This window comes from Amphiura filiformis, chromosome 5 (genome assembly GCF_039555335.1).
Source record: "Amphiura filiformis chromosome 5, Afil_fr2py, whole genome shotgun sequence".
In the NCBI taxonomy this organism is placed as follows: Eukaryota; Metazoa; Echinodermata; class Ophiuroidea; order Amphilepidida; family Amphiuridae; genus Amphiura; species Amphiura filiformis.
The window spans coordinates 30136409-30163561 of NC_092632.1; the positions used below are offsets into that span (position 1 = coordinate 30136409).

A 27153-nucleotide genomic window follows, 5' to 3' on the forward strand; every position below is an offset into this window, starting at 1 on the left:
ACGCAAAACTACACTAGAAGGGATGTGTTGAAACAAATTACCATAATTCATATAAGTTTGTGATATTTAAAACAAAATAACATATTTCCTTTAGACTTACTTCAACTTTTTGAAAATACTCCTCATTTAGGGAACAAACCAAAAGATCGATGACGTCCTATAAACGTAACTAGTTTCGTTTCTCAGCCGACCCTCCCTCCCTGCCAGAAACGTAATAATGAAATGTTGAAAATTTTGACATAATAGTAATAATGACACATTCTTCAGACCGATTTTTTCGCAGACGTAATCGAGTATTTTTACCCCCTCCCCCTTCGTTTATAGGACGTCATCGATCTTTTGGTTTGTTCCCTTATATACAGTATACATTTTTGACCTTTTATGAAATAATGATTGAAATTCTAGCTCAAGTTGAAATATCTAACTGCAGACAAAATGGAAGGTAACAAAATATGCTGTCACATTTTACTGGCTACACAGCAACGTGTTTGCAGGATATACCCCAGACGTCGTGTAATGAAGATGAAACCCCTGCTCAAACCCGTGATATAAAGATTCCATTACTTAGCACATCAAAGGAGACCTCTTTGACCAATCCATTTGGAAGATATATAAAACAAGTTTCTTTTTTCATTTGCTCCCTTATCTAGTTCAATTTGTTTTGCCACTTCAGATACAAATATTCCAATTCATATTGTCACTCTTCAAGTGTAATTTCTTTGTTAACTTTAAGTAAATTTTTCTTTTTTCACACTACCAAGTATCAGGGTGCATTATGATACAATACAATCCTTAATTTTAAGAAGGTGATTATTCACATTACTTCTGATAATTTTATACTTTATACATTAATGAACTCATTGTATCTATATGAAGAAAAACGTCATGTAAGAACTTTTTTGAACATCTCTAAAGACATATAGGCCTATAGTCCAATGTCTTTCCCTTGCGACAGACAATGCGTTTTCGGTTGTCCGCAGTAAGTAGAATTCAACTTTCTGTTGTTAGCCTAGATTTTCCACTCATGTGATTAACTTTATTTAGATTTTTATTTTACTCCTCAACATCTTCTGCAACAGAAGATGCTGTGGAAATCTAGGTCTGTGGTGGAAGACACCAGCAGAAAATTTGCCCAGCTATGTCTGTCCAAGGCTTATATTAAGCAGGTGCCAGGCATTTTTACCCATGGTTGCCAATCCTGATGTGTCCAATATTTTACACTACAAATGTCCTGACCGTAACTTAATAGGCTTGTGTCAGTCAAGACGTTGGACTATAAGTGGCTTTAAGGTGGCCCTATTAGCTACTGCAAAAATTTAGATTTTCTTTCAATTTAAATATATGTTAAAGCTCTTGACTTTTAGATTACAAAACTGAAAATTTGGTTTCAATCGGACATTTGGTTATCCAGATATGGCCTGTCAAAATGGTGCAAAACCAACAAATTGGCAACAACATTCTTTTTATTTTCTATATTTTTGACAAGTCCAGTTGCCAGGTAATTTTCTAATTATATATGCATGAATTATGCAAAATAAAGTTTTCAGATACATTTAAAAGAGCTATGGTACTGAGGCATGGTACATGGGTAGTACATAAGGGTGTGAGTGAGTCCCGGGAATTCGAGTCCCGCCCGAGAATCCTATTACCCAGGCAGGAAATTCCCTGCCCGGTACCCAAATTTAATTTAAAAAAAAAAAAATTTAAGTTGTTTATTTTTCGGTTTTGTAGTGTCCCTGGACCTATCTTAAACCTAAATGCTAGGATCATTCATAGTTGACCTAAAAAAAATTGAATTTTGCATGATGTATTGTTTTTAATAAGAAAATTGATATTTTGTATTCATGTCATACTCTATCAATGATATCAAAATGCATTCAAATTCAATGCATTTTGATATCATTAATAGAGTATGACATGAATACAAAATATCAATTTTCTTATTAAAAACACAAAACATTGTGCAATATTCAATTTTTTTTAGGTCAACCATGAATGATCCTAGCATTTAGTTCTAAGTCCAGGGACACTACAAAACCGGGAAAAAATTACTTTAAAAAGTTGATTAGGGCCCTAATTAATAATGCAAATGGAAATTTGCCAAACGCATCCGTAGGTTTGTTGCATGTCATGTGTACTATCCAATACCCACCAAGTTTCAGTACCTTACCTCTTCTAATTGTATCTGAAAACTTTACTTTGCATAATTCATGCATTGCATATATAATTAGAAAATTACCTTGCATGCCAAAAATAAAGAAAAGAAAAAGAAAATGGTTGCCAATTTGTTGGTTTCGCACCATTTTGACAGGCCACACCTCGAGAACCGAATGTCCGATTAAAATACAATTTTCAGTTTTGTAGTCAGGAAAGCATGAACATATTTAAATTAGAAAAAAATCAATATCCAATAGTGCTACCTTAAATGAAACTTTTTGCTTAGTTTTTTTTTAAATTTTATCTAGTAATCTATTTAGAATGAGATATTTTTTCATTTGCCCATTATTATACTTTCATTAATTCATCAATGATTACCATATTGATTTACTTTATTTCTTTATTTTTATTTGTACTTATTTTGCCTACAATATCAGGTGCTTTTTAATCATACTTTTCAAACACTTTCCCTTTCAATGTTTATTAAATGATCATACATGAAAAAACCTGACATGTTTGAAAAATGCCTGTAAAAAGTGTGTGTGAAATTAAGCTAAAAAGGCCAAAAATGGGCTGAAATTAAAAGAAAGTGTGGAAATATGGAGAACAAAAAAGCCTGAATTCAGGTTTAAACCTGAAAATTCTCATGCCTGTTATTATACATGCTATTCTTCAGAGACAAAAAAGGCTACAGTAGATCTGGTTTGCACCAAACCAACTGGCCTCCAGTGGCTAGGGGGTGTTTTGGTCACATTTGGTATGCATTGTATCAGGTTGTGGCAGACATGAAACATGACAATGTGGCTTACAGCATACTACCGATGTTGCTCCACACTTAAGGGAAAGGTCATCTCTAGAAAATGCCTTATGAAAACCTATATCATTTGCGAGGTCCAATATAATCCAATTTACTTATGTATATTGAATATATATATCATCTTCTGCTGCTAACGTTTCCTGCCTCTTACCTATTTTTCTCATGTATAAACAAGTTAAATTGGAATCGGACTCCTCTCTTCAATTTTTTATCAAATTCAAACGTTTTCCCTCCTACTATGTTTTAAAGGAATACCCTACAACGTTATATTATTTGTTAAATATTTCATTGCTGATAATGATTATTTTTCACAATATTATTTTTAATGCTTAAAATGTGGTTCTTATAACCTTCTATTCATTTCTTTATATGTGTTTGTGGGTGGGGTGGGTGTCTATGGTGTTTGTAAACACTGACAAACAAGAACACACACACATGAAAAGTCACCCCTGCACAGGAACCGTTAATGTCAACATTTCCTAGATGTAAATGCCATTAAAAACCATAAATAGCTAATGAAAAACCACATCCACCGCAAGGCAAATAAAATCTCAAACTTGTGTCCATGGTTGGATGATAAAAACTCTTTCTTTCTGCTAATTAATTATGCAATCTATACAATTGAGTGACCAATCAAACTACAGTTTCTATACCTCAATCCTCTTCAGTTGTAGAACTGATTCTTACCATGTCCAGGGGCGTAGCAAGCGGGTGGACAAGGTGGATGAAGTCCATGGGTTCGAGGGTTCAGGGGCCCGAGAGTAGCGAAAATGAAGTTTGTTAGGAATAAGGCTGATAAAGGAGATGTTAAAAGGACCCAGCACTGCTCCTTCAAAGTCCATGGGCCATTGAGGCTCTTGCTACACTCCTGACCACTTTAAATCATAGCCTTTTGTAGCCAATCAGCCGGGTTATATTATTATGAAGAAAACAACAAAATCGACCCGACATCTACCCTAGTGTTCCTCCTGAAAAGATACCTTAAAAGGAAATGTATAAATAATCTTGAAGTGTTCGAGTAGCTATTTGATCTCACTTGTGGCTTTGGCTGTAAAGAGGCATCAATATCGGGATAACTAGTCAATACTGGCCCTACCAGGTAACGCTGCCGTAGCTGTAAATAACCTATCATACCAGATACTGCATTATACAAATGTATGGTTTTGAGTGAGTCTACTCACAAAGTATATCATGCAGTATATGTACAAGTAAATATAGTGGCAGATACAGTCTTCTTATCTGGCTAGGAAGATATTTTGAATCAAACTGCTTCCAAACCAAAATGCAGTAACTACACATAATAAAATAGCATGTATACACCATTTTTACTTGGGGAGGGAGCAGGAATTGTGCCGCCTACACAAGACGGCCAAATAGCATGCCAAAATACAAGTCAATTTTGTCATTCATAAAGCTTATTAGTCTGAGAGAAACTGTGCTAGAATTGACACACAATGTAGGCTCACAGTTCAAACCAATATCAATCACAAACATGCAACTATTAGAAGATACAGGGCACAGACAATATTATCTTTTCACTCAAAATACACTCATCGCAGGTATTTTGCTTTTTATCAGTGGGATTTATGACAAGCGAAAACAAATAGTGATCATTCAGAGAGGCTTGACTCCCAACAAATGGATCTATATTGTATAAAATAAAGCATGATATATTTGGTCGATCAGCATGACGTCATTGGCAATAGATCACTCCATTACAATGGTTGCTTTTGGCTGTTCCACCTTGTGCCCCTGACATGAAGGGAGAGCTTACTGTTGCACTCAGTGGAGGAAATCACAAAACATGCCATAAAATAGCTATATGTTTGAGAAATAATTCCGTAAGTTCACTTTTTATCAGGGGAATCAACTTCCAATATTTCCAAAAGAACAGGTAAATTAGTGCTTGGAAATGGACTGCAAAGGCCCTGTACAAACCAATATGGATTTCCAGAAAGTGTCCCCTTTGGGTGAGAGGTGAGAAGTGGGCAACTTGTGACAAATGGAACAACCTGACTGAGTGAATTAAATAATATAAAGCATACACACACACTCCTTGTTAACGTAACTTGCCTCCTAGTTGACAGAAAGTGTGGGCACTGAGCAGCCAATCAATGGCACTGTATAATTACAAACAGTGCACTTTCAGTATGCATTATGTTAATAAATATGAAATGAAAAATTCATGTTAAAGGACTAGTGTTTTTTTTTCTTTTAGCTTGATTTAAAACTTGAAAACAGTGTGAAAGGGCCCCTTCCATCTGTCCAAGATGGGCTACTTTGCTGACTTATCTGTCCAATCAATGCACTGAAATGTTGTCACACTCATAATATTAAGTTCAAGCAGCAGTCTAACATTCAAGCATTATTTGCAATTTCATATTATCGTTGATTCTGAAGCAATGTTACATCTCAGTAAATGGTAACTATTCAAGTAATGATCGCATAAACTTTAGCAAAGATCCTGGAATTTCATTCTAGGATCTTGTGGCTTAAAACACACTTTCTTGGGGAATATCCATCTGATGACACACAACCATGATTACCCTGGTTGCAAGCAACTACTCAGCAATCTTGTATAATTTACCTGTGAAGGGGCACCAAGGAACTCAGGCTTGATGACCGTGGTGCCAATAATTTAGGATAGGAGCACTAACAAATGAAGTGCCCTCGAGATTTTACTCAAATTTTGACTTCCAAATACTAGTCGTCACTAGTCGCTACTGAATGTTGCAGGGTAGTCACCTACTAATAAAGCTGAAGTCATGCAACTGTAATTAGCTACTAACATGTGTACATCCATATCAATACAGAGAACATTCCTTAGCCATGTGACTTGGGGATGATTTGAAGTGGCCTCCACTTGAGATGAGTCTGGTTATTTATTCCTAGAGCTCTGTTATGTGAAATGAGACACATGTATTATAGCAGCCAACAAGTGCATCGTTTTGATAAACGGGTCACTTTCTGGACGGTTTACTTTTAGACTGACTCAGCCTGTCCAGATGACTCTACGTTTTTTTTGGCTGAATTTTATACACTGCTGAAAAGCAGACATTAAACATTTATAATACAAACCTTGGTCTCTTTTCTGTCGATCCTGTTGATCCCGTAAGAGGAACTTGCGATGAAGATTTAGGGAAGAGCATTGCTTGATCCACCTCAGTATGTGACATGTGTCCATTTTGTCCGTACGGACTATGACCGTTCTCTTCCAGCCTCTCTGGGACCTCCGCTTGCTGTGTTGGCAGTTCTTCGTATGTGTGACGATAATGTGAACGTGGTCTTGGAGGCCTCGGGGCTGACACTCCTTGGGAAGGCTGACTTTGTGCTTGACCAAAGGTGGTCATTGCTTGCTGGTTTTCACCAGGTTTCTGTTGTCCCGGCATGGGACCATATGTGTCTATTGAGTGGTTAGGGGATGTACCTGATGGGAAGAACAGAAAAAGAACAAAAACAAAATTTATGGATTATCATGTTGATATTTTATACTACTTAACATCACTATTGATTCCAATCAATCAGAGAAGCACATGTAGCCTATACACTTTAATGGTTCTCTACATTCAGGTATGGAAAATTTAGCACTTTCGGAAGTTGGAAGAAAAAGCTTTTTTACTCATTGAAAAACATGTCAAGTCACAGAAATATAAACATCCATTTTTCAAGTATGGAATGAACCTTGACCAATACCTGAAATGGAAAAATTATGTGACTTTCCTGCGTACTTTTGTAAAGTGCTTATTGCTTCAGCTTCAGAGTTTATTCTTGTTACCTGCCAATAATCATACAATTCATGTCAATATCTCATCTTATTTCTCATATGTCCCCCCAGACTGAGTGGGTTACCCAACATAGTAGAATTAATATTTAAAATCTGTATGCGCATTCAAGTGGTCTTACGGGCATACTTCAGCATCGAGTACCAAATATCCCTCTCTGGTTTTTATTCACTTTCTTTTTCATCTCTATCTATAGCACTATTGCTGCAATTTTTTATGTGTGTTAAAAACTCTGAAGGCTTTTCCCAATGTTGCGTGTTATTTTTGTCAAAGCCAGCGACTGTACGAGTATAACCAGAGCGTAGCAGAGTGGCGAAGTCAGGTAAAATTAAACATACCCTGGGACTTATGAATGCATAATACAGCATTGAATGTTTTCAATAAAAGTGATCAACTTGACCTCAAACATCCTTTAACCATAGACCAGGCCTAGAAAGGAATAGTCTATGCTTTAACCCTAGAGCTACGAAGGGGGGAGGGGTTGTACCCCCCCCCCCCCACCTAAGATGTGTATCCGTCATAAAAAAATGTTGTGTTTATGCCCAACAACCTAAGCTAATATATCCATCCTTTGTGCTCATTTTAGTGATAAAATTCTTACCCTAGCACCTTACCTGCTTATCCGGGGGTAGGACCAGCCATCAAAAATGACCAGGGGTGGTGAGGCTCACCATTGGTTTATACAGTATTAAAATCCATGATTTTCATTTCGCTCTTGTATAATTATTCCAAGAGCTACCGACTTTTTACTTCTAAAATGGTAATTTCATTTTACATCTTGGAGAAAATTTGGTGAAAATCGCCTGTACGTAGCCGATAATCAATTTTGCCAATACTTTTGTACATAGCCAGAATTTCCCAAATTTGCATGGGTGCGCTCACATTATGTGGGGAATGTTTGTACTTATATCACTGGATAGAATACATTTGTACCAAATAGCAAGCATCACTCTTACACTACTTATTTTGTTTATTCTTCAAAACTAAATCATTTTTATTTCTACAGTACCGGTACACCATTAATAACTCACTCCAAGTTCAACATGCTGTGCTATCAAATGACATCATCATCACATTTGCTGAAATCCCCAATGTTTTTGCCTATTTATCGCCTTCCTCTCCAATAATTAAATTTCAAGTTCAAGTACACACGAGCTACGTGCTGGAGCAGTAGCTAGCTTCCTCCCCATTTGTTATCCAACAAACCGCGAGTCTGCGTCCGTCCGGTCCGTCCACTCATATATTTTCTTGTATGACGTACCCAGACGCAATCAAGCTGTGACTCGGCACGTAAATTTCAAATTCAAACAGAAGGGCCTTCCTGAATTTTCTTGACAAACATTTCATTACTTAGCTGAGATTACCGTTCCCAGAAGTAACAAAGAAGGATGGCCAAAGGTCTTTTAAGCTAGATGCATCAAGTTAAAAGGTCAAGTGACCATGTGATCAATTGTTTGATGATTTCTTTTATTTCATGGAATTGATATACCCCCCAAAAAAAAAAAACCAATCTGGAAAACAGTCCACTTGTTTCTGTTTTAAACATTCAAAATTACTTTATTGAAGGAAAAATTCACAAACGGTCTTTATTTGAAAATAAAACAACATTGAAATCAGATCTTTTGAAGGAAAATTCACAAAAGGTCTACTTTTTAGTTCCTTGTAGCCCCCTCCCATCCCCACCCCCAATAAATCCTGGCGACAGACCTGATTGTAAAGTTTATATTTTACCAGAAATAATGATACTGGGGGGTTGGCCTATGGCCTATACTCAGACAAATGACCATATGTATAGGAATGTGCCGCAAACATGGATGGTATGTTCAGCCATTTGGTGCATCAATGACCCCTATTTCTAAGCCAATTTTGATATGAATTTTGGTGGAAGTTTGGACCCGGGAGCACTAACATGTAAAGGTGGTCAAGGGTCCCTTTTTAATGCTCTCTGGCAGTTCTATAAGACCATGGATGGATGGTATGTTCAGCCATTTGGTGCATCAATGACCCCTATTTCTAAGCCAATTTTGATATGAATTTTGGTGGAAGTTTGGACCCGGGGGCACTAACATGTAAAGGTGGTCAAGGGTCCCTTTTTAATGCTCTCTGGCAGGTCTGTAAGACCCACATTTGGATCTGCTCCAGTTCTTTGAGCCTCAAACTCTGACAATTGTAAAGACCTGATTAAAACGGCAACGCATGCAAGACTTCTCATAATGTACATTACTACATACATGTACAATGAGTGCGATCCTTATTGCTTTTATATTTTTGAATCCAAGCTTTGATTTCACAAGTCTGTCATCCTCTCCTACTTTAGAGTGCCCATCCAAACAGCCACTGAAATGCTCTTATTTCACAAACATAATTGCTAGCACAAAATTTGTGCATGGGCTTTGTCAAGTTTGCTTCTAACTAATTCATCTTTTGAAATAAGATAAACAAGAGCATACATTGTTTCTAATAACAATCAAGATTACATTCACATAATAAATCTCTCAACTTTAAATTCCCGATTGTTTCTAACGTCTTTTAAATGAGGATTTATATTGCGGATAGATATTGCTTATCACAGCGGTAACAATGCTATAGCTAATGTATCATCCTATACTTCAATGAAACACTTTCAAAGTGACATTATTGTTAACCTGCTATATTTTACCATCCAATATTGCATATTGATCTGTCTTTACTTGCTTCAGTACTGTATCATATGCAAAGTCATGTTGTGTCACCTGGCCTGGTATTCTCATGATTTTTGTATGCAATACATACTTCCTATGCATTAAGGATCGATTTTGTAAATTATACTAGAAAATCATCATGATGCAAGCCACAAAAGGTGACATCGGTGATAAGGCCCATTAGTGGGGTCAGGTGCAAGGCAAAATCCACTCCCCCACCCCCAAAAAAATATAAAAAGTGAAATTAAGTTTGCAGAAATTTAAATTTAACTTCTGATACTTGGGGTGTGCCTACACATGTGCAGAATTATTTTGTTTGTCACATTGCCATGCTCATAAAATTTAAGTAAAATATTATCAATTATAAAATTAATTGTTTTGAACTTCTGCTATTTAGGATTCTAGCATATTTTATGGATTCTATACTTACATTTAAAAGCATATTTTTTCAAATATTATGTCTATTTAACTGTAAAATGTACATCATATCCTCACAAGGATGATCTATTTTAATATTGGTTATGTCGTCATATGTAAACCTGATAATACACAGTGCCTTAAAAATCCATACAATCTGAGCTGTAAATAACGAAGCTGATCTTGTTTGAGGATGACGCCAAGTATTCCTTAGAGCATCTTTTCATAGTTCAAACCAAATATATATACGCCGACACTGTCAAATAATTCAATGATGTAAACCTGCTGCATGCCTGCCATTATTAAGCAACTTACCTTTTGTTTAAGTGCTTGGCAATGCGCGCTTTTCTTCACCATCAGCGAAAAATCTGCTGTGAGTTCAATGTTAACTTGTTTTGCCGCAAAAGGAAAACATTGAATATGGCTTTTTTATAAATGTCACTTGTAGTTCTAAGCCATTTTATTTGTACAAGGTTATGTAGTGTACCAAAGACACTCTCGCTTTTCTTTCAACTTCTTTCCTTTAGTCGCAGCAAAGAGGAATACAACACTGAATATTAGCTGGGTGCGAAGGTGCAAAGTGTTACGGTAATGTGTAACATGTTTACAGAGATTAATACCTTACGAGAAGTTCATTATCCACTGACACCCCCAAAAAGCAAGATAATACCTATTTGCATATATGCTTCATCTTCACGTAAGAGCGCAAGTAATTATTTTTGCCAAAGGCCCTTCTTGAGTATCGCATTTTACACTTAACATCTCCATTAGGTAACAACGCACCTCAAGGGCTCAGAGAGGGGTTCTGGCGTCGAGTCCTCATCAGATGCTTTAATTACGATCACGGAGGACAGATAACACTCGCGGTTATTACTGTCTCGAAATAATTTCTTGGTTTTCATTGCCTGTGATCACATCTAGCATCAGAAACAGGAAAAGCAGAGGACTGTTATCATTCTTATTTTTGTCTGTAAAGGACATCTTTTAAAGGGGCATGGTCAGATTTTTCATTTGTACCTCACATCGAGGTATGTACCATTATAATCTGATTACCAAGTTTTGAGGTAAATTGCACCACTGCAGCGGTTTTGATATGACTTAATTTTTTGGCTAAAAGTCAAATTGGCCTTACATGTAGGTGCTGTTTCCTTCAATCTGGTTTTGTTTCCTTTAAAATCTGTTACTAAATTACATTTGCATAGGTACATGTATACAAAGTAAAAACATTTGCCCTATCTACATGTTTTTCAGCCAATTGGTTTGTTCAAGTATTTTACTTAAAAATTGAAATGTTCATCAATTGCTCAATAAATGCTCATATTTATTATTTTCCAGAACTGATTACCATTTATCCTCATCCAACATTAGCTCTGAGTATAGAGCCTCTGCCACTGCCCAATAGCACAAGTATTATTTATATGAGGTCTGACTACTACCATACCATGTACAAGTAATCAGATTTCTGACTGTGGAGGCGCGTTATCGATGTCCGCGCTACGCGCCTCTACTGTTTGGACATCACGATCCGAGGGAACTGACCAAGTTCTAATCCAACATCAGATCATGTTGTCTGTTTTACACTCACAATTTGAACAAAATAATGAACATTATTTTTACTTCTACACATGAATGCAAATGTAAGCAAGCAGATAAAGTATGGTATCTCTCAAAGATTATTCTCAATTAAAATTCAAATGATCGTCAAAATACAACTTGCCCTCATTGACAATCTTCTCACACAGACTTGACCCAGAGATAAATTTCACACACCATCAACAAGTAAACTCAACTGTGGCCTCGGTCCTTATTCGTCGTGTTCAGACGAGCATGGAATTCTAGACGATTGGCGTGCTCAAGAATTGCGATTCCTGAGTCAATCCCGCATGTGTGTCCACACGACTCAATGCCTGATAACGTCAGCTCTGGAATTACAACCAGAAAAACTGCGACCCATCTACAGTCAGTCCACTCTGAAGTACAAAGTACCGACGCGGACACACACATTGTGCCGACTTTGAAGGCACACATACCTGCTTCAGAGGCGCAGCACTGCGCACTGTTTACGCGCGAGTTGTCACTTTGTACTTCAGAGTGGACAAACTGTAGTGGCGCATCAAATTGTAATGGAATGTACCGTATTCGTCCGAGTATAGTCCCATGCTCGAGTATAATCCCACCCCCCATTTTTCGAAAAATTTCAGAAATTGTAAAAATTTTTTTTTTTTTAAGTTTATTTTTTTTTCGGTTTTGGAGTGTCCCTGGACCTAGACCTAGATGCTAGGATCATTCATGGTTGACCTAAAAAAAAAAAAAAAAAAAAAAAATCCCACCCCCCAATTGTGAAAAATTTTCACATACAAAACGGGTGGGACTATACTCGGACCAATACGGTAATTAAACCAATGTCATATGTATCATAGGTTAGGCTTGCCACTTCATGTATCATTCACACCATGGAAGTACTAGCAATCTAGCATGCTTGAACCACTCTAGGATCACTTGGGGAAATCATGAAACCCCAAGTTTTTGTGTGAAAACCGTGTTGCTTTTTAAGTAAAAAGTCCTCCGTGTGGACATGCCTCAATTATTAATTAACCAACCTGTTGGTCAACAGGGAATTACAGTACAAATGGGAGAAAATATGATAGGTCCAATATCTGTGCTTCAGTCAAAATTTGGTCAAGTAATGACCTATATTTTCCACTTCTTTGGAGAACACCAGTAGCTGTCACATGGGATTGGAAGTTAACAGGCTTTAAACAATATCTACATTTATTTGCTATATGGCTTGTGGTCAGTTTGATTTTAAAGCAATTAAATGTAAAATTTGCTTCTAGGAAAAATTAATTAAGAAAACAAATTTTGCATACAGAATATCTTTTTTTCATCTCAAAATTATACTATGAATTATCTAAAGAATTTACAAAGAGGCAATAAATAAGAAATAACAACATAAGCAAATGTAACTTGACAATCTTTTAACATTTCAAATAATACATATTACTGTAAAAAATATCAGAGTTTAAATTGCAACTGCCCGAGATAAATGATATATGCAAAGATACCTAGAGCATACTAGCCTATTTCACTCAGGCCACCATCCTTCAATTAAAGGGGTCATCAGATGCTGATATGGACCCTGGGCTACGGACAGTGCAATATTAGAAAAATAATAGAAGTCTAATGCATGAAGGTGTACACCTAATCTAAGGATGACCAAAACAAGTCAATAGTCCCAAAGAGAAAATCTTGCTAAGTATTGATTCAGGTAGTTAGTGAAAAGAAACCAAACCGTATATTGCCTTGAGGCGCAGCACTTAAGAGACGCATTCATTATAAGATCGCACACACCGCACAGCTGCTTTTTCAGTAAGGCCCAAGTTGGTTTTATTTTTATATAAGTGCCACAATAGGGGGGAAAATCTGAATTATATTATTGACCAGACATTAAAAATACTTCCACTTGATGTTATTTTTACATTTCATGACAATTGATCAATTGGATGATCGGAAGCAGATTTGCTGCTTTTCCTGGACTCCCTGTCAGGATCTCAGGAAATGAAATGTTGATTTCATTTCATCTGCTAGCTCGTCTTGAACTTGAAGGAAATGTCTAGTGAGAACCATAACAAATATGATACACAAGTAATTCTGATTGCCAAATCGTGATGACAGATTTGTAAAGATCAGTAAGATCACATAAATGTATTCAGCACCGGAGGAAAATGTAAGAAAGTTTAAAAATTCTGAGTTTTTTTTCAAAGCTGGATAAAGTTGTACATTTTAATTACTGTTGCTTCTATTGAACAGCCAGGGACATATTGAATTAATATGCATTATTAGCTGTTCAATAGAAGCAACAGTAATTAAAATGTACAACTTTATCCATCTTTGAAAAATATCTCAAGAATTTTTAACTTGTAAGTGACAGTATTTCTTAGGTTCCAACCTTCGATAACAAGTAATTTAAGGTCTATAACTTCTTTTAAAAAAATCGAAAATTAAAAAAAAAAATTCTTGCTTTTTTTCTGGGAGAATTCATGATTTTTGGGTTGTTTTTTTAAATCGTGGTGCATTTTTTGGCTTCCAATATTGTGTTTTATCCGGTGTTAATGATACATATTGCTAAAACTACTGTCATGGTGTCATCTGCATATCTGCAAGAACAGCTCAACTGCAGAAGCATCATCACTGTCATCATCCTGTTGTCATCGTCACTATCATCATCATCATCATCAGTGGTCATTATTTATTGCTGCCATTGCTGTGATCATCATCATCATCGTTCAACGAAAACATCCATCATCATTTTAAATTATCATCAAAATCATCATTTCTTATCATATATTGCCATTGTTGCTGTGATCCTTAAAACATCATCATTATCATCATTCACCAGTGTTGTCATCGCCTAGATCATCATCATCGTCGTTGTTGCTCCGTTGCTGCAATTCTCGTTGATGTTGTCATCATCATCCCTGTAATCATTGCCATGGCAGTGATCAATCATCATTGGTCATCATCATCATCAATGTCATCACCCTGAACAGTGATCATCATCATCATCATCATCAACATCTTTGTCATGATCATCATTTTTCTTCCTCTATCTTTAGGCCAAGTAAAATAAAAAACATGTTTCACGTCCGGGTTTTTGAAAAAAAGGAGGAGGAGGGGCCTTTTTATATTTAGAGCTGTTTTAGCATGTTCAGCGTGCACAATAATGCCTGGAAAAAGGAGGAGGCTTTTTTTATTTGTTGTTCTGAGAGGTAGGCCCCCTCTAATGATCTCAAAACCTCCCCAAATTGTTTCTTGTATATTAGGAAGGCTATAGAAAGCATCTCAACTTCCTAGACATAATTTTTAAAAAGTTATAACTGAATTTCAAAAAGTAAAAATATAATTGAAGAAACCTCCAAAAAGGAAGCGGGAGGGGACGTGAAACATGTTTATTTTTTTATTTGGCCTTATCATCAGCAACAGCATTATATATGCACCAGTTTCATCATCATAACATTTTGAGTGACCATTATCTCTCCAAAGACCTTCACAAAATGCATATTATCTGCCAACCAAAAATCAAAATATATTCAGCCTCAAGTTTCTTTTGTTATAGGTCTACAAGAGTAATAATAATGAAGTCACCTACCTAGGAAATGTGGTATAGACTCATAATATACACCGCCTGATGATGATCGCTTCATTTTGATTTCGTCTCCTTTCATGACCGCAGTCTACTCACAAATAAACTAACTTGTATTAAAACACAACACTTCACACCCAAATACAGGAAACAATTGTGAGTAATACCGAGCCAAAAACAAAAGCACGTTAACAAGATACACTCAGATACCAATCTGTGCCTGCTATGGAAAATTTTCTATCATTTGGAAACCAAAAACTGTTATAGACGTTGCACTATAACAGCCTTCCGGTTCACCCTATCATTGGTAGTTGTTATCAACTAAACGACTACCTGTACTTCCTCATGAAGTGTGGACACAGGTTTAACATGGTCCCCTAATTAAATGTATACGTGTATATAGGTAGGAAGATGTTCAAAGTTCCCATTACAAATGTCTGATCACCATGTTTGTTTACCATGTGTTTATTATCTGCAGTGATTTCAACCACAACACCTCACCTCGCCCTGAGCTCAATGTTCATGATAACCTGCTACTTTTTAAGCAAACATTTGTTTTGATATTATCTGTTTATGATCTGCATTGTTTTTATAAAGTATTAGTGAGATAAAAATCTGAAAACCAGGCAAATTTATGGTCTATCATTTGTAATAATGACCTTCTTTCTTTATTTTGACATCCAAGCAGGAATACAACTGTTTGGTTTTAATTTTAGGACAGTTTCAGATCTCGGATTGTTTGTGCCGTCTTTTAGCTGCTACTAATTTCCTGTAATTCTTTCAAACTTGAATAATGTGATTGTTTCACCCAGACCCTAGTTTCAGATTCCCATGATGGAATGAGATTTTCATATTAAGAGAAGTATTAAATTCTGCCAGAGGACATTCATGAAAAGTTTGGCAGATTTTCCCTTTTTCATTTTTCAAATACAAATTTCACTCAAACATGCTGAAAACCACATATTTAGAGGGACATTCAGTAATGTTTACTCTTATATCTTCCTATTTCCCACAGATTGCAGTTGGATTGTTGTTGTTGGTTTAACTTTTATTTATTTTATTTATTTTTTGCTGTTGGATTGTTGTTGCTGGTTTAATTTTAATTTTATTTTTCGCTACTGGATTGTTTTTGTTATTTTTAATTAATCAATCAATCAATCAATCAATCAATCAATTAATTAATTACTCATTCGTTCATTCATTCATTCATTCATTCATTCATTAATTCGTTTATTTATTTATTTATTGGCAGGGTTTGGAGCCCTTCAGTAGGCAGCAACATTTTTGGAATACAAATTTCAGTTTTAAAATGTAAACCTTGATCATTCATAGCTTTAATCTGCAAATTGAAAGACCACTCATTTAAAAAACTTTTCTTTTCAGAAATTTTGTTTTGGAATCACACCCTGAAAAACAGCAGCTTATTGCTAAAGAGTTAAACACCAACTTGATTTTAGCAGAAAATTGCCATTCTTTCTCACATAATCACATCTTAGTGTATTTTTCATGCAGGTTTCAAATGATCACATGTGACATTCCCTATCTTAAATTCTACACAACTGGCATATTAAATAGCGAAAAATCTGCGTCAACTGCCATCCACATCCCGGGATCCACATGCTGCGTCTATTGCAGTTCACATGCGATTCAAAAGGGTTAATACTCCATTGTTAAAGGTGAACTTGTAGGGAAACACCACCTGGTAAACTCCAATGTTTTTTCAGGCACTGCAAGGAGCTGCATCAACTGCATTGTGCAATTTCTTCTGTGTTGGTATGTGTGATCACAGACCCGGGAAGATATGGTGTGATGGCAATATACAATCAAATTTAGTGACCGAGACTTCCAATCAATTAGTAATTGAGAAAAGTAAATTTTTTAAATTAATAAGACAAATTTTCCATTATAAGGCCTATAAAATAACCTTTAAACCGATATAAATCTTACAAAATCTTACAAGGAAAATCACTGCGCATGTATGTACGTGATGCTATTGCACAAGTGACTCCCCCGTGGCATGAGGTCGGTGATCGTGTGCGTGGCACCGGAGGGGTCCCAGGGTTAATTCCCGGGGTTGCCAAGTGAAATCTTCCTGCATGTGCTACACACAAAAAATTACTAGCATTCCAAGTACTTGTCAATGTAAAATTATGAAACATGAATTTCATCCATGGTGTTGTCTTTTTAAAGACATTTCTTGTTTGTTCCTTCTCTGCCTTCTCTGTTCCTTGTTAGGGTTAAAAAAATAGTGTCTAAAAGTGTTCTTTATTGCAAAAAATGGCAAAATGCCAGTCATGCATACCAGAACATATTTTAGGTATAAATCAGCCATCCATCATGCAGGCCAGTGTGTACGCCTGCATACAAAAATGTGGTAAAGAAGTGTCCTCTTTTAGTTTTACATAATACTGTAAGTGGTAATTTTTGAGAGGGTTTTATTTTTGCAGATTTAACACCTCGTGAATATATGTAATAATGTATTGCAAGTATAGGGCAAGACTAATCGCGAAAATAACAATTGCAAAAATGTCTCTGCTCCAAATCGCGAAAGTAACTGTGCACAAAATTACCACAAGCAAGTTTACCCTTTTTGTGGAAATGCATGCAGTGATCTGACACCACCTATTTCTACAAGTACTTGTAGTTGTACAACATTGTTATTTTATTGTTAACAGAGCTCTTTTTGCTCTAATTTTGATGGGCTAATTCTCAACTACATGCAATATTAAATTTCTATATATGTTTTGATATAGTCAGTAAAATTTGTAAATACTTTGCCCGTTATGAATTACTCTATCAAAATATTTTGTGAAATGACCTGTAACTGGCATTAATTTTCAAACATTAAAAATTGCCATTATTATCATTTACCAATTGTCATAATTCGCTCGCATACAATAAATCATCCTTGGTCTATAGTTAAGTGCTTTGTTATGTAAATGAATTGTCAAACACTTGACTGCACATAACATTACTCATTGATGTCTTTTAAAAGGAAAATCTACAAAAAATGTCAAGTATTAGTTCAGATGAAAACCAAAATCCTGACTTGTTGGCAATTATTGTTTCTTTGGAATTTATTCATTTCCTGAAAGGATATACCGGTATATGGTTTTGCATTATTTTCCATATTCTGCATTTTTGCTTTCTATTCTGAACATGCTGATTTATACTGATCATGCTGATGTGGCCGCCCTGCTTGCGGCTACCCAACAAACACACAACCTTATAAATAAAAATAAACCAAAATGTTTTAATAACATTTAATGCCATAGGTCATGAAAACATTTTTAAAATGTAATATGAAATATGTAATATAATGTTGTCAACATGCTATCACAAGGCACATCATTTGGAAATTTTACCCGGGGCTCATAATCATTGCAAAGCCCCTAATCTAATAACATTAAGTTACATGTAGAATGTTTTGCAATAAGTTTTTTAAAATGTTTTCTGTATTTTAAAAACATCTTCTACAGGTTTTTCATTGCATAACCCAACATCTGAGGCAGAGATCACATACTAATGTACAAATAAATACATTTCTGCCCCTTACAGGAGGGCACTCGAATGTATGAAAGTGATGTACCTTTGCCTACCCAAGTACGACAGACACTAGGGGTCTATCAGTGGTGATTTTTGTCAAAAGAAGGGGGTCATTCAGTGGCGGTTCGTCAAAGAAAATAGTGATTGTAATCATTGTCTTGGGTGTCATTAGCACTGAAAAATAACTTCCTAGGCAATTGTGCAAATGCAGATTTGGTGTAAATTTCTAAAAAAAGGGGGATTATTGGGTGTAAGCTAATGAAAAAAGGGATAATTGGTGGCAGATTTGCTGTAAAAAGAAAAGGGGCACTATTGATAGGCACATTGACACATATCTAAATGCAAGTGCCCCCCCCCCACACACCTTCTGGGCCCTTACCACCCCCAACAATGACCCTTGAAACCTAAATCTTATCAAATGACATGAGGGGCATTGGTCTCATATAGGATCTATGTGAATTGGTGAACCAAGTTGAAAAGTAAAAACTATTCCATAAATTATAGGCCTATATGTTATAAAAATCTCTTCATTTTTTAAGCATCCATTGTGGAAATTTCCACTTGGCATTTGGCCACCAACTTAAATGAATCATAAAATATTAACACTAAAAAATATTAACTACCTTCACGGCGGTAAAATTGGACCAATCGTACCATATCCTCATTCATACACTGGAGTCAAGCTTTGGTGCATTATTTCTATACCTGTAGTAATTTTCAATTGTCTGATTCAAACAACAAACAAACCTGGAGGCTACAAAAACAACAATAACACCCAGGTATCCTTAAAATTATTTTATGTCGCGATATGTGGGTGTGCGTGTGCTAAATACATGTACTATACATGTGTACTAGACAACTTCAATAAAAAAGTGTCTTTAACTTGCAGTCAAAATGCAAGTTGCTTGTTTTATTTTACATGTTGTATCACTTTCACCAATTCAGTTATTTGCTAAACCATGAAATGTAACCGGTAACGGCTCCAGATAGTTATGGGCTGTGCAATAATTATGAGCCCGAGGGGAGTATAACTTCTGAACGGCTCGCCAAAAATCGCTTGCCCCCACCCCTTTGCGCATGTAAAATTTTTGGGATCCCAATTTACAAACCTTAAATGGTGTAGATACATGTTAGGAGTGCAGCGAGCAGGAAAATTTGCATAATTAAGCTGTTTCCGTACTGTTTTCCTAAGCCTTCCTCAGGCGCCCCATGAATGAGTGCCAAAATCACTTGCCCCCCCTCTCGGCTTACCAAAAATTGCTTCCCCCCTCCCCCCATCAAATTTCTTGATTTCACTTGAAGTTGAAGTATTTCCAAAAAGAGGAATAGAATTTTTCTCCTCCTCTATAAACACACACAGTGCACAAATACTGTGGAATATATCTGAAATCATGATTTTAATATAATAGGATTTTTTTTAAATATATCCCTATTCCAGCAACATTCATTATCCATTTCCTAAAGTCACTTCCTGAAAATTTACATTGGGATTCCTGCATGATTTTTTTCTTTCAAGCTAATTCCAATGATGTCAAAGATCACTAAGCAGAGAGGTATAGAATTGAGGAACTATCAACACATGTACACCTATTTACCTTCAGGATCAAGATTCAAGGTCAACAAGGATCATCCTGGCAGATTCCTTCACAGCTTCTCAAAGACTTTCACTTTGTAGTTAGTATGCATGTGTGTAGGTAGGTATGTAGGGTATGTAATGTATGTATGTATGAGAGACTCCTCCCTTATGTACCATTCTTATCCTGATGAATGAGGAGAGGACTATATGCCCATCAGCTGGGGGAGGGCTGGGGCTGGTGATGTGATCAAACAAGATGAGTTGGAATCGTAAGTCTAATTCTGAATGAGTTTTCAGCAAAGTCTGCTCAGAGCAAAATAAAGGTCTGAAAATGGCTCATGTAATGAAATTGAAAACTGAATTTTGATTTTGATTGACATAAGACTTATTTAGCTTGTTGATGGCATCCAGGGATGAAACCCCCAGAAAATTCTGGGTTTAAACATTTTCTTTTGGCCGCATTACCCCAGGGACAAGGGTACATGAACTCCCTTGGCAGGGGGCCCTCTGCACCCAATAGATGAGTTTCAACAAAAACTATACCCAACAAAAATGTGGGAAAGTACCACCCAGGTATGTTGCAACAAATAATTATCTATACACATATTTGGCAATATCTTTCAGTGACCCCCCCAATATTCACCAGTATGATGCAATTGAATAGAAGATAGGGTATTATTATTATGTACATTTGATTTGATTTCAATTTATAGATGTAAATTGCCTTAGGAAGATTTCATCAGGGGGGGACTGAAAATTAAAAAATATTTGTTGGGCCACACTGGGGGTGCCCGAGGGGGTCAGAAAATTTTGCAAAATATAGGTCACAAACAGGGGCGGACTGGTGGTTTTAGGCGGCCGTGGCAAATTTATTAAGACCGGCCCTATTACTCAAATAGAGCGCAGCGAGCGAGTGAGCGTAGCGACTCGCGCATGGGGTCCAGGGGCCCGCGTAAGGGCCCCTGGTAGGGTCCAGGGGCAAAGCCCCTGGTGGGGGTCCAGGGGGCGAAGCCCCCGGACAACTAAGGGTTTGAGCTATTCTAGGGGGTCAGGAAGCCCGGATTTGACAACGATTTCTGAAGCTAAATTCCATTTGCACAGACTTGAAATACTCTTTATCCAACCATTGTCACTCACTTGCAATAATCAAGATCAAAGCAACAGTTATTCAATTTCAACAGTTATATAATTTATGTTTTGACTCATTTGCACACATATAGAATTAGGCCTACATCTTTGCAGAACTGTGTTATCATATCGTGAGTATATATTCAATCATTAAAAGACAAATGCTAAAAATTGTTTAGGCCTACTGAGTAAAGGTTAATAGCAACTTTTTAAACTATTGCGATTTGGTAGTTCACAGCAGCTAGCTTAATGGTAGTGAGCTTTGACAAAATTGCATTGATCATTTCATAGCGAAGCGTGATAAAAACTCCACAGTGGCGTAGATTTGTTTTTTTTTTTGGGGTTGGAAAAATATTCTTGAAATAGCACCTTTTGGCGACATAAGTTTATTGTACAAATGCTCGCGAAGCGCACAGACATTTTGGCATATTGAAGCTAAACTGGTGATGATGCAGTTGAATAAATTCGCGCGAAGCGCGAAAAAATTGACACTTTTTAGGCTAAAATGGCCAAATATGAGATTGATTTGGTCAGAAACTCACATAGGCCTACAGGTGTCATCATGGGGTGCTTGTATGGACCATCCCTTTTAAAATATTAGGGGGGGGGGTTATCCCCCATCCCCCGGGATCTACGCCTATGTGTTGAAACATCAAAAGGGAAAGAAATTGGTTTGAGTATTGAACTGAGTAATGTGGCTGTAAGTACTATTATGTAATGTAATCCCTGCATTACAAGGAGCACCCCAGCCCAGAGGTTTTCGAATGATGTTGACAGCTGATGGTGGTCCAAAGGCCGGGAGGGGGGCACTCACTAAAAATGAGTGAAGCGATGTGCGTGCAATGCGGCCACAACCCACATTAACCCCCATTTTTCAAAGCTTTTCAACTCCCTCTTACTCAATTACCACTTTTTTATTTTTTATTTTACTGAATTACTGAACTCCTCACTCAATGACCCCTATTTGTTCTTTTCCTGTCACAATAAGACCTCCCTTTGTAAACAATTTTTGACAAAGTTATCTTTTTTTTTTATTATAAGATTCGGCCGAAGCCAGGCTAATCCCAATAGTGCTCAGAGGCTACTAAATTTAAGGGACGCCATCCGGGTATGATGACTTTTGAAAAACAATTATCAAAAATTTGTCAACTTCTATATTTTGACCCAAGTTTTGTCCCAGTCTCACTGAAAGAACCCCTACTGAGTCCCCCTTACTCAATTTGTTTATATGGCGTCGAAGCTCTCACCAAAAGACCCCTATAGCATGTATAGTTTCAAACTGGTGTCCCATGTCCACACATCCCCGTCACTTCGAAAGTCAAGTGCCTGTAGGCCTATCAGCCCCTATTTCTACAGGCCTTAGGCCCTATCACTTTGCAGACAAAACTACACACTGTGTAGGCCCTTATATTACTCATCAATTTCAATGATCCCCCTCCGTTCTTCTCTTTTCCTTTCTTTCTCCTATGTTAGTGTCTGCCTAATACCAAATGCCCATACCGGCCCCAGCCTCATTCCGCAGCCGCAATGAAATACCAATATTCCATTGACAGCCAGTCCAATATTTTGCTGTTGGCTTAAAAATTTTACTGTATCGCATCTAGAGTATTGGCCTTTTGCTGTGTTTACGGTCTAGAGAATTGATTCAAAAGGCCATTTGTAGGTGATGTCGCGACGGACGGTGTACTAGTGGCCGGCCTATAATAGTTTAGTGTTAGGGCCTATACCTTAAGCCCTAGGGCCTATTTCTTGGGCCTTACGCATTCGGCTCTCGGACCTATGCCTCAGGCCCTAGGGCCTATCGTCTTAAGATACTCCTTCCCCATTCTCTCCCCTTTTCTTCTATTTTCCCTTTCTTTCTCCTCTTTTTCCTTTTCTCTCTCTCTTTTTTCTCCCCTTTTCCTTTCTTTTCATTTTTCTTTCTTTTCTCTTCTTTTTGAGCAACCTGCCCTGAGCGGCCCAGAACCAGCGGCCCATGTGGCGATCGCCATTAACGCCACAGTGGCCAGTCCGCCCCTGGTCACAAACACCCATTTTCCCTCTAATATTTTATCACGATTTCTTAACTTTACCTTGGATTATCGGGCGGGGGCCGAAAGGTATTCCAGCCCATACCAAAATAATTGAGGGCCCTGGTTCCTAAGCCTATGCTGTATGTAAAAACAAGAATACATGAATGCAACTTCATCAATTGAATGTCGAGTCTGGGTTTCAAGTGGGGCTCCAAAACCATGCTGACTCCTACCATGCTGCCTGCAAACTTCACCTTTAAAATAATGATGCACACAATTATTGTTGTTTCCCTTGTCCCTACAGTAGATAAATATTCCGCCAAAAGTTTAAGGAGTAATTTCGGAATATGGGCACCACTCTTAAATTATAATAACCCTAACCCTAAAATCTTACCCAAATGCTAGTTACCCTAAATTTGAGAGTGGTGCTCCGTATTCTGCAAGTTTAAATCGCCACTTACCATTTACACATGGTGCAACTATCGTTGGTACTTCCTGTTTCCCCGCACTTCCATTACTACATGTATGTATGGCATCGGGCGGGTTCTGTGGTAATCTGGTAAAACTTATTGTATCCTTCATTTCGATCACCTCCGGTGAATTAGGTTCTAGATAGAAGGATCCGTTTCCTCCGCCTCCTTGAGGCAATTTATGATCTGGGTTATTTTCAACTATTCCTACGGTAGACATATTCTATTTGCTAGCCCTTCTCCTTGAGAAGGGGGTACTTGAAGTTGGTGGGGGTTATGTCAATGTGTGCATGTGTGCAACCTGTAAAACAATCAAAAGAAAAATTTATATTGGATACAATTTTAAAACAACAGAATTCCTTTACAAGGTACCTCGTATGTCCACTGTAGTACCCTACCTGTATGTAAATTCCATGTGAAAGGGGTGCAGGGTTCATTTTTTTCATGTTATTTTCTATCTAACATTGAGGTCTAAAAACAATCTTTCCAAATATTGCTCATTTGCTCCAGCAGTTTTGATATGAGAAACAAATGTATGATAATAGTAATACATATCTGGTACATGTATTAATTATATTTCCACATTATTCACCACATTTTGTTCATACCATCTGAAAGAAACTTATCTCAGGTGTTATATTTTTTTTTTTTTTAACATAAAAAAACAAGCTTTCTTTTGATACCAAAATCTGTTTTGATTAAAACAAATGGGGGGATGATGTAATGAGGCTGTTTGGGTCACACCCCTTTAAAGAACTAAGCATAGGCCTAAACATGCAAAATAAATGGAATAAAGAGTAATACATGTAGTAGGGTACCGTATTCGAACCAAAAGATCACCTGGATTGTCAAGGGATTTTGTATAAATATAGTGCACATTATTTTTTTTAATAAAAAAATTTTGGAGAGCATGAATATTCCTTTGCCAATGGGTCTATGTTTCTAGGAAAAAAATCCTTACATGGGTCTCCCTTTTAGATTTTCCATGCTATATGTGAAAAACATGCAGGAAAACATGTTGTTTTTACTATTTTCAAGCTCAAATCCTTATGGTCCTATATTTCCTGAAAGTGAAAATCCATAGATATGGGTCCCTATATTCAGTAAAATTACCCTTGGAAATGGGTATGGGTTCGGAAGCTCAAGCTGCACATCCCCGTCGAAAAATAATCCAAATTCCACCCCCCCCTCCACGGGCCAGAGCCCCTTGAATAATTTGATGTGCCCAAAACAGAGTCCCACCCCTGCCACCATATACTTTCCTCTTTTTTCCTGTACATGCAGGGTAGTGGATAGAGCATACTTTTGCTGCTCACTGCTGTTTTAACAATATGACAGGTAATAATTCCTTTCCTTATTTGGGGGGGGGGGGGTAATTAACACATGTTCTGCTGGCATGTCTGGATAGATAGGTAGACAGTGATACAGTAGATGGATAGATTTTTTTGGAAAATTTTGCCTTAACTAAGCCAGCATTTTTGAAATTTCCTAAACTTGAGCTCTCGAGTACCCCCCCCCCCCCCCCCTCCATTCCTGATGTGGATCATACACGGTTTGAATCAGTGGTTATGATCTTGACCATGATTGTGTACATTCATTCGAGCCGTGTACCTGAATGACCTGTTGCCCCTTGATCAGCCAACAGGATCACTAATATTAAATTCCACAATCCTACTGTCATGACTGTACTCAGCCAGGCTCAGTTAAACTATCAAACTATCAAAACTGTTTAATATTTTAGTAAGGAATACGATGAAAATCAAGCCATAAAACATCCCGATAAACATAAACAAGTGTTTCGATCATACATGTATTTCAATGCGACGTGTCAAACACACTGGGCACGGCTCGGTCCTCATGCCGTACGATACAACGATACGGTAGAGATAACACGCTGTAGTAGTAGTACGGAATTCCAACAGAAAGGCGTGACATTGACAGTCGTAGAGTGTCCCAAAAACTTCCCGTTATTTTACAAGATACCATTAAACATCTCTAAAGATAAGTCGTAACAAGTTTAGGAAATATTCGACATCAACACCACACAAATAATTTACGATCTACTTACACTTGCCGTTGATAAAATTCCATCCAAAACGTCAGTAATTCCAGTGAACACGATTAAGTCGCTTCGGTCGCTGATCGCTATTTCACTGATGTTTGTTATGATTTTGGAAGTCGTGAATAGTAATTCACGTGGGGAGAGTCAATCGCATCGACTGATTTGCATAACAAATCATGACGTCATCGGAGCTCCCGCCACATGGCCTTTCATTCGCTGAAAAAATTTCCCGCCATTGAACTTGAGGCGTCGCGTTGCGTCTTACAAGAATGATGAAGGAGTTCGGTGAATTGATCTTGAAGAAAAGAAACTTTAAAAAGGTTGTTGCAAAGTTGGTGAATAAATCTTTTGTTAATAAAGTTTTGTTACGGATGGTACCGTAACGAAGGGGGGCTCGACATTGGAAGTGACAGGGATGTGCGGACAGCAGTCCGAAACTAGGACTCGATCACGGAGCCTAGACACCGAAGAAGGGGTCTTTCAGTGAGAAGGGAGGGGGTCTATCTGACCAAAAAGGGGGCATTCAGTGAGACTGAGACACAAAATTTGGGTCAAGACATTAAAGTTGATAGAATGATAGCAAATTTTCCGGAAATTTTCAAAATTCATCAACATTTGAAAAAAACCGAAAAATAATAAAAATGGGGTCATTCTGTGAGAGATTAGGCCCCTATCAGACATTTTCCCCATTTGTGAAAAACGGGGTCATTTGGTGACAGGAAAACAAAAAAGGGGTCATTGGGTGATAGGGGGTTCAGTAAAACAAAACAGGGGGTTACGGGCCTATTGGCGAGGGAGTTGAAAATGGGAGTCAATGTGGCTGCACCCCCCCGTCACCAATTTTTAGTAATCCGAGGAGTAGGACCTTTTTTTCTAAGTTACCAGACTATGATCACTATCTCACATGGCACAAGAAAGACGAATCGCGAAAGTCCAGTGACCGCGCCGCCCAAAAAGGCGGTTAGTAGGGCCTAGATTTTTGTGGTTAATCTTTCTTGAGCGATCAGAGTAGGCCTATAGTTGGTATAAACTAAGAAGAAAAAATCAGGTCCTACTCATCGGACTAATTTTGGTGAGTGCCCCCCCCCCCCCCTAGTCTCAGAATGAACCTTGCATGGGGTTGGGAACACTGGGGTGAGGTTCCGGCTTTAGGGCATAGGCCTACATGGACATTTTAAAGGCCAAGGCAACTGTGATTTGCATAAAAAAGGGGGGGGCGCGAATTTGGAAAGGAACAAAAGGAAGAAACAAATACTGGAATTACATTTTGACAGGTGTCCGGGTGTGCCGCTGGAACTCTGAAACTCCTACTCATGTTTTATTTTTTTACCTAAAAACGGCTGATTTGACAGTTTTTAACCG

The 27153-nt window shown here is 37.4% G+C and overlaps 1 protein-coding gene across 1 annotated transcript in view; it reads right to left on the reverse strand.

Moving 5' to 3' along the window:
- LOC140152125 (uncharacterized) overlaps positions 1–25922 on the reverse strand; it is a 103873-nt gene extending 77951 nt beyond the window's left edge. Inside the window, exons 1-3 of the mRNA XM_072174421.1 lie at positions 25798–25922; positions 23721–24030; positions 6053–6401 (exon numbers count right to left, since the gene is read on the reverse strand). Of these exons, the coding sequence (XP_072030522.1) occupies positions 6053–6401; positions 23721–23949 (578 nt within the window). The 5' untranslated portion in view covers positions 23950–24030; positions 25798–25922. The remainder of the gene's footprint in view (positions 1–6052; positions 6402–23720; positions 24031–25797) is intronic.
- Between the last annotated feature and the right edge of the window lie 1231 nt (positions 25923–27153).